Source organism: Myodes glareolus, chromosome 25 (assembly GCF_982192425.1).
Source record: "Myodes glareolus chromosome 25, mMyoGla1.1, whole genome shotgun sequence".
Taxonomy (NCBI): Eukaryota; Metazoa; Chordata; class Mammalia; order Rodentia; family Cricetidae; genus Myodes; species Myodes glareolus.
Genome location: NC_142050.1, coordinates 44,003,696 through 44,019,180, shown reverse-complemented (window position 1 = coordinate 44,019,180; position 15,485 = coordinate 44,003,696). Strand labels below are relative to the sequence as shown.

Here is a 15,485-nt window from a genome sequence, read left to right as displayed (position 1 = left end):
CAGCTAAGAAGATGAGTATCACATGAAAGAAGAAAAGGAAGGGGTCTGAGGTGAGGTGGCATGCACAGGTTCAAGACATTTGTCGCTAGGACCTACGTCTGTCACCTAGTGACTCATCACCCCCTGCACACATCGCACCATGGAGATACGTGAGAAGCACAGTAAAGACAAAGAAAATAATATTGCCAGTGCCTGTGCGTGGGGACTTGGGCAAGGAACTCTCGATAAATATTAGATTAAAGAGACATGAACGGCTTTTACCATTATAGACCGTAATAGAATTTGATCAGCTAAATCCCAGGGCTTTATAAAGCACAAATTATGTAAACAAGCTTAATGGCTTTTTGATAAAACTACAAAGCCATTTGTATGAAGAATGCAGGAGGTTTTTTTTTTTTGGACTCTAAACCTCAAGCACAGAGCACAGATGCTTCTTTCTCAAATTAAAAAAGAAATAAGAAGCTTAGTATGGAGACTGTGCGGGAGACCGCTCAGTGAGTAAAAGGCTTGTGCAATCCTGACAACCTGCACTCAGATCCCTAGAACCCATTAAAGCTGGGCCCAACATCACAGCCACCTGTAGTCCCTGCGTGCCTCTCTAGACGCTCGTAGGGCAGGCAGCCTGGCGAAGGCAAGGGCAAAGAGACCCTGTCTCAGAGAGGGTGATATACAACATGGATTAGAGGATAAAATCCCACGGAAACCAGACTGATGAGTTCTTTGAGAAGCGATTTATTGAAAACATCACTCCTCCACGTCAGCTCCGCAGCACTCGAAGGGTTTTGTCGTTCAGGACCCTCTCTAACTTCTGAGGGAGGTAGCTCAAGTGATGGTTTCCTCCATGTATTTATGCGGCATCTTTAGATCGCCCATTCCTTCGCCTATGCCATCATACTTCCAGAGTCCTAGCAGGTATTCTGTGCCACACTTCCATTGCAGCACGGTATCCAGTGTGTACTTCACCGTGATTCAAAAATCACTCCGTAGCCCTCCACACGGAAATCGTTCTCTAGAATCTTGACCTCCATTTCAGTCTCTACAGGGTACCCCCCCACTTCCCTCCCCCAACACGGTCAGAGATTTTTCTCTCATCTTTTTCTCTGTTACACATATGTGTTCATATGTGGGCACACACGCACAATCACACATGCCAGACAATCCTGCCTGCTTATTTGCTGTGACCCTGCTTGTCCCCCACCTCTTAGCTCTTTTCTCCAGCTCATTAACCCACTAGGAGTTTAGTTCTTCATCCTGAAGTCCTTTCATGCCGTGGGGCGTTGATTTGTGGGGCTCTTTTCTTTCCTCACCTTTTTAGTGCCTTATCTCCTTTTATTTCTTAAGGTTGGTGTAGCAGGAACCATTTTTCTCAAGGCATGAAGTGATATACCTAGACTTTATAGGCTAGCTCAGCCTGTCATCCCTACCTTGTCTTTTCGACAGTCCCTGGATATGGAAAAGCACAAGCAACCCTTCATGGTATTATGTTTGGTGATGCATACCGTTTAAATACCATATAGAACATTGTATTTCAAGAACAGACGATGAATGACAAAGAGCTAAATGGCCTTTTTAGAGTCGTTCAGCATGTTCAAAACCTGTAAGTCAGCTGGGTGGTGGTGGCACACACCTTTAATCCCAGCACTCGGGAAGCAGAGGCAGGTGGATCTCTGTGAGTTTGAGGCCAGCCTAGTCTACAAGAGCTAGTCCCAAAGTTACAGAGAAACCTTGTGTCAAAAGCAAACAAATAAACAACAACAACAACAACAACAACAAAAAACCCTGTAAGTCAAGATTTTTCAAGTGTCTCGGACACATCTATGTTCATAACTGTCAAGTTCAGAAAGTTGTATTGTTCTTACTGCTCGGCTGTATTAGAATTCTTGGGTTTATCCTTATGATTCTCTATCAGGGAGATATGGATAAGGTGGAATTTGTAGTTCTGAAGAACACCATGCTTCAGTTCCCGGCAAAGCATCTTTTTCCAAATTAAACCCGTCCTTCATTTCATGTATGTGGGTTATAAGTATCATTCTTTTGTTTTGCTATTTCCCTTCCTAAATGCAGATGGAAACCAAAGGAACTGCAATCTCAGCCAGAATGTCATTTGAACTTCACTGTGCCACAAACTGATTAGGAGAAATCAGGATCAATATACAAAAAGTTCTCACAAACTGTGCTAAGGTCTAGTAAGATTAAAATGAAGTTTAACGAGAAAAGGTCAGAGGACATCGGCAAGTTGGTAATTAAAAGTTCCTGTAAGCTGATCCCTCTCTTGTACACACCAGAGATCTTGGTGTAGGAGGGAATTTAGGGAACACGAATTCCCTTCTACGGTCTTCTCTGCAGGGCTTCCGCAGTGAGGTCATGTCCAGCCCTGCCATTATCCCTTCGATTCTGTATCATGCCTTGCTTCATGATACTGCAAAAAGTTCCCCACTGGGTCCTCGCTGCCCATGGTGCTGTTTGCAGATTTAAGTTTTAGTGGTAGAAACGTATTTCCCCTTGAAATCCTTAGAGATGTAGACAAGACATTTGTTTGGAAAGAAAAGAAAAATAGAAATCCAAAAAGGACTCTGAAACACAGATCCAAGGATCATTGGTCTCAAATAGATTTCAATTAGAGTGCTTTAAATCAATATGAATAAACTACTTATCTTGGAACTTCAAGAAACAGGAATATCTTACCCAATTGGTTTTTGTGAACCCAGTATATTAAAATTTTTCTGGGGATTCTATTACTTTTCTGTACAATAATCATGGTTGTAAGCAATATTATCACTACCAAATAGTTCACTTGGTAGATAAAAATACGGAAGCTTAATGAGTTTAGCAATGCTAGTTAAGGTGCCTATGATTACATAGATGGTGCATAATGTGGCCAGAACACAATCCCACACACTGTTAGGGCAGCCACATGTAGCCATCAACACACTACTATGTAGCTCACTATATTGTCATTATCCTGTAGTGCCCTAGGTGTCAGGAGTTCACACTGAGTGCTGGTCATCTCTTGGAGTCAGTAATGGTGAATGGCTCAAAGTCCCTTCTGGATTTTTGGAGCATAATATTGCTGCCAATGTCTGTTAGAAATTTCTCTCCCATCTTAGAGAGTTGTGCATTGTATACCTTGCTCTGGGAGTTTGCAAGAATCTACAATCTCATTTCACTGGCCTGAAATTTAATATGGAATTGAAGAAAAATCAGGATCTCTTCCTAAACAAATTTCACGAAAGCTGTGTGTAATCTTCGCAATTGCCAGAAAGGGATCTGAATACACAGAGGATACCCTTCTCTGTGTAGAGGAGAACAGAGGAAGGTCAGCAGTGACTCATAAGCCTTCCCCAAATATAAGCAGGGGAAGACTGGGCAGTGATACATTTACCCAGCCTAGGACACGAAGTGAGGTGACTTCACATTCCACTTTTTCTGTGAAGTTAAACTTTGCAATTTTACTTTCTTGGTTTTCCCTTACATGTTGATTTTTCCTTAAAAATATTAATTATCTATTGTTTAAGTCAAAGATAGACAATTTTAAAAATATTTATTTTTATTTTATTTTATGTGCATGAGTGTTTTCCTACATGTGTGTGTATATATACAACGTGTGTACCTGATACCTATGGAGATTAGAAGAGTCTATCATATCTGTTGGAACTGGAATCAGAGATAGGTGAAAACTATGATGTAGGTGCTGGGAACTGAACCCAGGTCCTCTGCAAGAGCAGCAAGTGCTCTTAACTGCTGGGCCATGTCTCTAGATTCCAAAGGCAAACTTTCAAGTGACTGTATCAGAGTTTTCATGGCATATTCTAGCTTAACAGGCCCAGCAAGATTTAACTTGTCAGAGGTGTGGTGAGAATACAACAGCAGGGCAACAAACAGTTCAGGGGACTATTATTCCCAGCATACAGAAAAGTCATCTTCATAAAACATAAACGTGACACAGTTACCTGTCATGTTGCAATAAACCTTCAGAGGCCCCAGAGGTCCGCTGCCATCAGGATCTATCCAGTAGTAATTTGACGTCTGGCCAAGATGTTTGTATGCTTCACAGGAGGGCTCGTAGATGGCTGGAATGAAATATCCACATGAGCAGAGTACAGAACAAACGGCTCCCCAGCTCAGAGCCCCCCTCACACGCCCAGCGCAGGCAGACTGCTGTGTGAAACAGTTCTTTCTAGAACGAACACTTTCTTTCTCCAAACTTAAATTCCTGACGTAGCTCTTTCTTTATAAGTCTTTCTGACCCTAAAAGCTACTTATATGAGTCGGGGAAAAGGTAGATCTAATCAGTAAACTATTAAAGAACACACGTAATGTGTGTTTTTATTGGAACACATGGCCCTTTAATTCATACTCATTTGTAGCAATCATCTTCTTCCTATAAGGCACTTTATTTTGAAAGATTGTAAATAATTGAACTATCAACTAAGATAAAATTTCTTTCCCAATTTTTGTATCCCTAATATAAATTTCCTTTAATTTGTGTGGAATTTATAATCTTCTTGTGTCTCGGGCATAAGGAAAGCCAGTTTCCTGACTAACTTTGTTACAGGTGCTTTAACTACACCAAAATTTAGTCTGCGTAAAAAGCCTGCATTTGCATAATTAAATTATAGGTTCTTTTCCATTGTTTTCCTTTTCTTTTCACATCTATGACACATTTTCTTTTTTTGAGAGGCTGCACCTGTTTTCAGAAGTACAAGATGGATATTTACATATCTCCTTGGCTGTGAAGCTATTAAGTCAAGTTGTTTTTCTTTCCTCCAGCAGCTTCACACTGACATTCGTGAGAAATGTGAATCATCCCAGCTCAGGACAAGGAAGCATTGTTGGTGAAAACGGATTTCACCCGCACAGACTTTCTTGTGCAGGGCTTCTAGGGCCTGCTGTGTGTTAAATCAGGAGCTTGGGCATTGGCGTCTCAGGTCTCCCTTGTTTTATCCTCTATCAAGTTTTTCTGCCCCTCTTCATCTGCCCATGGCTCCCTCTACCCAAGCAGGGTACATATTCAGCTCTCTTTGGTTATACCAATGTTACCACTCTCAGTCAAATGCTTCAACAGTTCCTCTATTGACTCCTCCCTTCTTCCTTCTGAAAAGAGTTAATGCAAAGAGTCTCTGCCACATGTCACACCATAGATCTGTCTATGCAGATCTAACTGGACACAATCCAGACTCAAGACCTTTGGAGCAGGATTTGTTTGTTGATTACGTGGGTATTGCTTATGCTTCAAGTATTGTTGAAGGAGGATGTGGCTAGAAAAGTAAGCGGAACCCATTAATCTTTGCCCCAGGGTAACCATTAATACAGCCACTTTCAATCTCTTAAGTGTCTACACAGTAAACTACATGTTCTCTCTAATTGTGGATGCCATGCTAAGTAAAATGCCGTAATAAAAGGCCAGGGAAATTGTTTTCTAAATGTCCAGCAGGAAGATGCTATAATTCGATATAGACTTAAAAATGAGAACTCCATGTAGTAAGGGGTAGATTGTAGGGGCCCATCAGGCTGTTGCTGCTACTGGCCGGCGAGAAGATGACTGGCAGTTGAACTAAAGCAATGTGGCCAGTGATAAAGTTGGCAGGACTGAGTGCAGCAGTTCCGAGGTCAAGACAACGTGGAGGCCAACTGAACAGAAGTGAGTAGGAATGAGTGCCGTTGAAGGGTGAACGAAAATCACAATCTCTGAAGACAAACTAGACACCTGGCTAGTGACAGAATCTCTCCAGGTTAAAATTTAAAATAAAATCCTTACTTTTGAAAAATTCACACATGTATACAATGGATTATTGCATCTATGTTTGATTCACTCCAACTAACTCCCTCCATGTTTTCTCCAATATTTCTTTCAACTTCATCAATTATTTTTGTAACCTACTAAATCCAGTTAGAGTTGTCCAAATATGCATGGGATTTGGGACACTCGCTGGAGCATGGAAAACCTTCCAGTGACCTTGTCCTTAATAAGAAATGGTTCTCTCTGACTCAGAAATGACCCACACCAATAGGAGCTGGTGGGGCCTGGAGATATGCCCGTCCATGTAGGATATTTTCTGGCTTGTTCTTGTGAAGACATTATGCTGGGAAGCATAGCGGCTGTCTATTTATGACTATGCTTCCCCCTTGCTCACTCTGCTTCCTGTTTACTGTTGAAATTTGACTTCTCAGCTTCCTTTTCCTGTCACCAAGAAGTTTTCATTATTATGAACATATAACACTCTAGAACCACAAGTAAACCCTCCCTTTAATTGCTTTTGGTCATGGTATTTTATCACAGCGATAAAAAGTGACTAATACATGGTGGACCGAGTGAGCTGAAGGTATGGAGTGAGTCGGAGATATGACAGAGATAGCTCTGTGTACATGTATGAAGTTTGCTAAAAAATGGAAAGGTGTGTTGTACTTTCCTTGGTTGGATAAAACAGAGGGGTCATGCTGGAGCTAATCTGGAAGCTTCCTCCATACTGTCTAGCTTTCATAGTATGGAAGTTTGTGCACAGAGGGAAGGGCTGGAAAGCTAGCAATGGTCCTTCCCGACTTTGGACCTTGCACACTGTAATACCAAGTTTCCAGACAATATGTGGCCACTGGCACAGTATTGGCACACATGTTATGGGGATTAACATCTTCTTTCTGAGTATATCTGAGGTCTTTAAGAAAGATACAGTACCGTATTATAGACCAGTCAAAGGCAATGGCTAGGTAGGCAGTATGCCTTAGGAGAAAATCTACTAGATTTGTTTCGCTAAATGGGTATGATGTCAAACTGCCTAATATTTTTGTTTGTCTGATAGACTAGTCCTGTTTCAGCCTTTATCAAAGAGCCTTCTGTTTGCAATGAATGGTCATTAATGGAGAAACCATGACTGGTTAAGTTGTTTGGAAAAACTTACAGTGTTCCTTAAACAGTATTCAGGTTTAAATAGAATACCTGCATCAGCCCCTCCAAAGCTCAGGAAATATTGCAGTAGAAAGAACAGATGATCCAATATAAGAATGTAAGAAAATAGGGATGAAGACCATAATACCCTGTCTTTATGGGCCAGACATAGCCTTGGCACTTGTAAACTCACGGCAGTGGCAACTGGCTTCATTGAGCTTTCACGAGACCAAGCCCATAAACATCCACTCACAGAGAGGGGAGGGGCTCATGTCAGTTAAAACTTGTGGGGAGAGATGGAATCATTGTCCTCAGCGGTGTGGTCACTGGTGAGTTACTCCACATCCATGCCAAAGCAGACAGAGGTAAACTTACTTAGTTAAACATAGTCAGTCCCAGAGCAAACACACACAAAAGCCAAAACCAAAAAAAAAAAAAAAACCAACAACAAAGTATGCTGGAGATTAGGTGAGACGGGGATGTCTCCATGGCAGGGGGAAGAAGATCACCGAGGCAGGAGTGTCAGTATGACTAGAATACCTCATCTACATATATGAAACCAGCAAAGAATAAATTAAAATTTAAAGCATATAAGATATGTTTCATCAATTTATATCATATCACATGACAGGCCATCTCCTATGAAAATGTCAATTGCTATAATTGCAATAGGTCTTCCTTCGCTTTAGCAACTCACCGATGTCAACCCTGGACTCTGATCCAGCGGACTCTTTACACAGCTTCCAGCGGCCCATGCAAAGCTTTTCTGGGGTTGACTTCATGTGTAATATCCACAAGTGTGTTTCTCAAGCTAAATAATGTCTACAGTGTCTAGAGTTGAATTCTCAGCTTGGGAAGAAATAGTAAGAAATACAGATCTGAAGTTAAAAATACTTAGATAAACATTATATAAGCACACACATATGGGAGGGCAGGAGAGAGAGAGAGAGAGAGAGAGAGAGAGAGAGAGAGAGAGAGAGAGAGAGAGAAAGAATGCTGTGGGAAGGATTAGCTAACTTCATTTATCCATGTTAACTGAAGAGATATGTTATAGTGGTCTTATAAAGGCTGGAAAAAATAATCCCCATCTGCCATTTAACATAGTGCCTGATACATGGCAAACTTTTAATGGATAGTACCACAAGCTCAATATATATCATTAAACTAGAGATTGTTTCCTGTCTGCCACTCAAACTCTTCCTTCTTAAGGAGGGTCTCCCAACTGAACATGTGCATTTTTGTAATACCCCAGAACACTAATTCCCACATGCAGGTGACTCAGAAATTTATCAGCTTCTTTAAGATGCCTTTTTAGGAAAATGCCTTTCCTGAAACGGCGTGTAAGATTGGATGTCCTTCTGTTTCCTATGAGTATACGTTGCTTCCACTGATTGATAATTAAAGCTGCTTTGGTCTATGACAAGACAGAATATAGGTAGGGAGAAATCCAAACAGATATACAGGTGAAGAATGGCAGGGTCAAGAGGAATGTGAGCCAGCTGTTGCAGAAGAGAGATGCCAGCATCAGCCTAAGGAGAATGATGACAGAACTGAGGTAATGCCATGGCCGTGTGGCAATACACAGATCTGTAGAAACTGGCTAATTTATAAGAGAGCTAGCAAGTAATAGCCTGAGCCATCGGGCAAGCAATTATATTTAATATTAGCTTCTCAGTGATTATTTCATAAGCAGCTGTAGGGAGCAACAGATGGGAGAGAAACCGGTCCAGCAGGATTAAGCAACACAAAGAAAACCATTTAGCTACAGGTGTGATTGGAAAATGTTATTTCTTCTATTCCATATCTATAATTTACTGGAAAGAAAAAAGCTAAAAAGAAAAAAAAAAGAAGAAACTGAACTTAAAATTTACTAATTCCTTGCTCTAATTTCATTTGATACTGGAGTGTTAGGCGGCTTATCAGAAGTACATGATTACTAAAACATCAGTATGACCCCCCAATTCCATCCACCGTACCTTGAAAGCTACAAGTCCCACTCTGCCCACAAACCTTCCTATCCTCCACAACTTTGGGGGAACTCTGAAACACAGGCTATAACTACACAGAGAGAACCAAGAGGTGAGTGACCACCCACCCAGTGGGGCACCCCACTCTCTAGGCCCTCCACCTGCCTCAGCTTCTCTAGCCAGCTACCAGGCAAAGCTTCCTGGAAGAAAGCTGCTCCAAAACACACACCCCATTGATAGGACCCTGTAAGCTAAAAGTCCCACTCCACTCCCAAACCCTCCTATCCTCAGAAAGGATAGAAACGAAGAAGTCAAACTTTCACTATTTGCAGATGGTATGAGAACATACATAAGTGACCCAAAAAACTCTACCAGGAAAATCCTAAGACAGATAAATACTTTCAGTAATATAGTAGGATACAAGATCAATCCAAAAAAAAATCAGTAGTCTTCCTATATACAAATGGCAAAAGAGCTGAGAAAGAAATCAGAGAAACATCACCATTTACAATAGCCACAAATAACATAAAATATCTTGGGGTAACACTACAGAGAAGTGAAAGACATATTTAACAAGAACTTTAAGTCTTTGAAGAAAGAAATTGAAGAAGAGACTAGAAAATGGAAAGATCTCCCATGTTCTTGGATAGGTAGGATCAACATAATAAAAATGGCAATCCTACCAAAAGCAATCTATAGATTCAATGCAATTCCCACCAAAATCACAACACAATCCTTCACAGACCTTGAAATAACAATACTCAACTTCATATGGAGAAATAAAACACCCAGCATAGCCAAAACAATCCTGTACAATAAAGGAACTTCCAGAGGCATCACCATCCCTGACATCAAGCTCTGTTATAGAGCTGCAGTAATGAAAACAGCTTGGTATTCCCATAAAAAATGACAGGTTGATCAATGGAATAAAATTGAAGACTCAGATATTAATCCACAAACCTATGAACACCTGAATTTTGACAAAGAAGCTCAAATTTTACATTGGAAAAATAACAGCATTTTAAACAAATGGTGCTGGAATAACTGCATGTCAACATGTAGAAGAATGAAAATAGATCCTTGTCTATCTCCATGCACAAATCTCAAGTCCAAATGGATTAAGGACCTCAATATAAATCTGATCACACTGAACTTCATAGAAGAGAAAATAGGAAGTAGCCTTCAATGCATGAACACAGGAGACTGCTTCCTAAGTAAAACCCCAGTAGCACAGACACTGAGAGCAACAATAAATAAATGGACCTTCTGAAACTGAGAAGCTTCTGTAAAGCAAAAAACACAGTCAATAAGACAAAAATGTCTGAATGGAGAAAGATCTTCACTAACCCCACATCAGACAGAGGACTGATCTCCAAAATATATAAAGAACTCAAGAAACTAGACATCAAAATTCCAAATAATCTAATTATACAATCGGGGTACAGATTTAAACAGGGAATTTTCAACAGAAGAATCTCAAATGGCCAAAAGACACCTAAGTAAATGTTCAAAATCCTTAACCATCCAGGAAACACAAATCAAAATGACTCTGAGATACCATCTTACACCTGTCAGAATGGCTAAGATCAAAAACATCAGTGATAGTTTATGTTGGAAAGGATGCAGAGTAAAGAAAGCACTCCTCCATTGCTGGTGGGAATGCAAATTTGTACAATCACTTTGGAAATCAGTATGGCAGTTTCTCAGAAAATTTGGAATCAAGCTACCTCAGCACCCAGCAATACTACTCTTGGGTATATACCCAAATGATGCTCAATCATACTAGAAAGACATTTGTTCAACTATGTGCATAGTAACATTATTTGTAATGATCAGAACTTGGAAACAACCTAGATGCCACTAAACAAAAAAAAAATGAATAAGGAAAATGTGGTACATATACACAATGGAGTACTACTCAGCAGGAAAAAAAAATCTTGAAATTTGCATGCAAATGGACAGAATTATGCTGTGGAACAATGATCTTGTATCCTGTCATTTGTATTGCTTTAATAAAACACTGATTGGCCAGTAACCAGGCAGGAAATAAATGCAAGGTGACCAGGCAGGAAGTAGAAGCAGGGCAATGAGAACAGGAGATTTCTGGGAAGATAAAAGACTCAGTCTGCAGTTGTCACCCCAGGCACAGAGGAAGCAATATGAGAATGTCTCGCTAATAAAAGTTACCAAGTCACATGGCTAACACAGACAAGAATTATGGGTTAATGTAGGATGTAAGAGTTAATAAGAAGCCTGAGTTACAGGAAAATCAGTTTATAATTAATGTAGGCCTCTGTGTGTTTCTTTGGGACTGAATGGCTGTAGAACCAGGTAGGACAGAAAACCCTGTCAACAGAACTAGAAAAAAACATTTTTAGTTTGATTACATGCTCCATCAGTCTCAGTCCAGCTGGCCTTGGTGAACTCTCATTAGATCAGTCCCATTGTCTCTGTGGGTGGACGCACCCCTCGTGGTCCTGACTTCCTTGCTCATGTTCTCCCTCCTTCTGCTGCTCATTTGGACCTTGGGAGCTCAGTCCAGTGCTCCAGTGTGGGTCTCTGTCTCTATCTCCATCCATCGCCGGATGAAGGTTCTATGGTGATATACAAGATATTCATCAGTGTGGCTATAGGATAAGGCCAGTTCAGGGACCCTCTCCTCTGCTTCCCATGGAATTAGTTGGGGAAATCCCCATGGACACCTGGGAACCCCTCTAGAGTCAAGACTCTTGCCAACCCTAAAATGGCTCCCTTGGTTAGGATAACTTCTTCTCTGCTCCCATATCCACACTTCCTCCTTCTCAATTATCCCATTCCCTCAAGCTCTCCCCAATCCTCCCCTTCTCCCTTCTCTCTCCCCATCTCTCCTTCCCCCAAGCCCACCCCCAACCCCTGCTCCCAACTTTTGCCTGATGATCTTGTCAAATTCCAATATCCCAGAGGATAAATATATGTTTTTCTTTGGGTTCACCTTCTTATTTAGCTTCTCTAGGATCATGAACTATAGACTCGATGTCCTTTGTTTATGTCTAGAATCTGCTTATGAGTGTGATCAAACTGGACTCTCTGAATGTGGCTGACAATGAGGGCTGACTGAGAAGCCAAGAACAATGGCACTGAGTTTTGATTGTACTTCATGGACTGCCCTTACGGGAGCCTAGTCTTTTTGGATGCACACCTTGCTAGACCTAGAGGGAGAAGGAAGGACCTTGGACTTCCCACAGGGCAGGAAACCCTGACTGCTCTTAGGACTGGAAAGGGAGGGGGAAAGGGCATGGGGGACGTGGGAGGGTATTGGGAGGAGTGGAGAAAGTGAAAATTTTTATAAATAAGTCAATAAATAAATAAATAAATAAATCATTTTTAGTGAGGTAACCTGGACTCAGAAAGGTGAACATGGTCTGTACTCACTCATAAGTGGATACTAGCTGTAAAACAAAGGATAATACACCTCTAGCCCACTACCTTAGAGAAGCTACATAACAAGGTGAACCCTAAGAAAAACATATATAGATCCCTCTGGGAAGGGGAATATATAAGATTTTCTGACAAAATTGGGAGCATGGTGGTGGTGGGAGAAATGAGGGCAGAAGGGCAAGAGAAAGGAAGGAGGGGAGGTGGGAAAGGACTTGAGGGAATGGGATAGTTGAGATAGAGGAAGGACAGAGATGGAGAGCAAGGGAAGAGATATTTTGATTGAGGGAGCCATTACGGGACTAGAAAGAAATTTGGCACTAGAGAAATTTCCAAGAATCCATAAGGATGACCCCAGCTAAGAGCCTAAGCAATAGTGGAGAGGGTGCCTGAACTGGCCTTGCCCTTATGTCAGATTGATGAATATCTTAAATTTCACCATAGACCCTTCATCCAGCACCTGATGGAAACAGAGGCAGAGGTCCACAGTGGAGCACTGGGCTGAGCTCCCAAAGTCCAGTTGAAGAGTGGGAGGAGTAAGAATATGAGCAAAGAGGTTAAGACCATGATGGGGACACTCACTGAAACAGTTTACCTGAGCTAATGGGAGCTCACCAACTCCAGCCAGAGAGGAAAATGAACCAGCAGAGGACCAAACTAGACACTCTAAATATAAGTAACATTTGTATGACTGGGACAGACACTGGCAATGTCACCAGGATTTATCTTTATTGCTTGTTCTGACTTTTTGGTAACCCATTCTCCTTGGATGGATACTTCAGCCTAGATATGATGGGAAAGGCCTTGGACCTTCCCCAAAAGCCATGTGCCTTACCCTCTCTGACGAGTGGATGCGGGGGTGAGGTGTGGGGGAGGTAAAGGGAATGAGAGGACAGGAGGGAGTGGGAACTAGGGTTGGTATGTAAAATGAAAAAAAGATAGTTTGTTTTCTTTTTCAAAAAAAAATAATATGAAAAAGTTAATAGAAAAACAAAATCGGCATATGATTACATGTATGAAAAACTATTTTTCCTATTTATAGATAACTATAAAGAAATTTGAACCATGGGTTTAGAACTTTGTTCAAGCAATATACAATATATGGGAAGTAAATGTTGAAGACTTTGAATGTGGGGAATTCTGGTAACCAAGAAGACTTTCTGGTTTTTTTATTTTATTTTATTCAATTCTAGTAATTATTCTGTTTATCTGTAGCCCAGGACAGAACAGGCTGCTGTTGGCTCATCAACACATGCAGAAGCCAAGACCTTTGCAAACTTTTGCATGTGTGAAAATTACAGAGAGCTGAGTGCAATGGGACCTCTGACCTCACTGTGAGGAGCCTGTCTGGGCAGAGAATTTGCAGTTGTAAGAGGCTTCAATTGAGCTGTCACCACAGGTCTTCAGAGGACATCCTGAGAAGCATTGGCCTAATCTTGAGACAATCAGAACTCAGAAAGTATGGTCTGGTTTTTCCTTTATACTTGAATACAGTCAATGTAGGTTGTTGACAGGCAATATGATAAAATTTAAATACAGTAGGTTTGTGGGGAGGGAAACCTTACATTTATAAATAAAACTTATCATATCATGACAAATAAAAGCCTTGTATGATGCCCTTAAAAAACGTTTGGGAGGAAATACTTTGGCTGTTTTTGAACAACAAAATTAAAGGAGATTTTATAACATTTCTGCATTTCCCAAATTATTTTGTAGTATGTATCTGTAAGTTTATGCAGATGTGGGTGTGCCGTACACCTATCTGCGCATGTGTGGGGATGGACATGTGCCCTTACATGTGCATTAGGAGGCCAGACATTGATATCAAATGTCTTCCTCTATCACTCTCTACCCTTGTTTGTTTGTTATTTGCCAGAGTCTCTCACTGAAACTGGAGTTAGTCAGTTCAGTTAGACCAAGTTTCCCCAAGCACCAGGGATCTTCATGCCCCAGCACTGGGACTACAGGCCTGTCGAACCTCTTATATCTCATCTTTTACCTGGGTCATGGGATCTGAACTCAAGCCCTCATGGTGTGCAGCAGCCACATCACCCACTGAGCCATCTCTCCAGTCCCCATGCATCTGTTATCTTTTTTTTTCATTTACAACTTTAAAAATGGGCATCTGGATTCACGACACTGAGATAAAATGCCCAACAGCTGTGATGTAGTAAACTTTTCATTAATTTTATAATCTCCATAAGTAATTAAGACATTTTCATTCACATCTTTCTGTAATTTTCTGCTGGAGCCTCTCTTTAATCTTTAATTATTCCCAAGTATAAAGAAAGACAGTAATGCATCCTTAATGTGGGGTGAAATGAAACCACAGCCTTCATAAACTAAAGAGCATGGTGCATAGTTGGGTTATGCCAGGAATACGCAAATAAAAACTTTTAGGTGGCAAGTCTCAGCCTGTGAGTTCTGTGCCAGCTCCAGTCCCAGCTGGGTCGGATGGTTTTTGCCCATCAAACTGCAGGAGACAACAAAGCATGGGGCGAAGGAAGCGGCCACTGCCCAGAAAGCAGCAGCCGAGGCATCAACAATAATCAATGCTGCAAGTAGGCCGCTGCGGAGCAGGAAGGTAATGGGGCTGATGGTAAAACAAATAGACTCATCAGGTCTATCGATCTATCGGGGAAGTCATTTTTCTCTGTTGGAACTCCAAGGGCCAAATAATAGGCCTCATATTATTCTATATATTCATAAATAAATCTCCGTTGTTCAGAAAAACGATTATTAAGTACCTCAGATGGAATTTCACAGCAAGGGGGAAACCTGGGAGAGACAAGTCCTAAGTACTGTATTCATGTTCGTAGACCAATGGCTGCTACAGATAGCTTTCTGTAACACCGTGTTGCTTGTAGTGGACAAGGATGGAGAGATTGCTCATTAGTTTGCAATAGCTGATGTAACAGATGGCCTCTTACTGACTTGATGCTACACTTATTTATTATCTTAAATGCTAGAGATAATAGTGCAGCTAATAATAATCATGTGCCCTTGGTCACAGGACTGCAAAGGGATTCCAGGGGGTTTCATTAGGCCACATTCAGGATACTGGCAGGGACTCTTTTGAGGATTCCGGGGAGCTCCGGTCTTGTTTTTACCAGTTTCCAGAGGCTGGGAACACTCTGTAGTGCATATTTCTATGGTGCGGGAGAATTGTCTGTATTCTGTCAATCATGTATTTTAATAAAACGCTGATTGGCCAGGCAGGA

General features: G+C 41.2%; 1 protein-coding gene across 1 annotated transcript in view; it reads right to left on the bottom strand.

Moving 5' to 3' along the window:
- Nucleotides 1–15,485, bottom strand: part of Cntnap2 (contactin associated protein 2) — a 2,060,022-nt gene that overhangs the window by 782,993 nt on the left and 1,261,544 nt on the right. Inside the window, exon 12 of the mRNA XM_085683653.2 lies at nucleotides 3,951–4,070. Coding sequence (XP_085539779.1) covers nucleotides 3,951–4,070 — 120 coding nt within the window. The remainder of the gene's footprint in view (nucleotides 1–3,950; nucleotides 4,071–15,485) is intronic.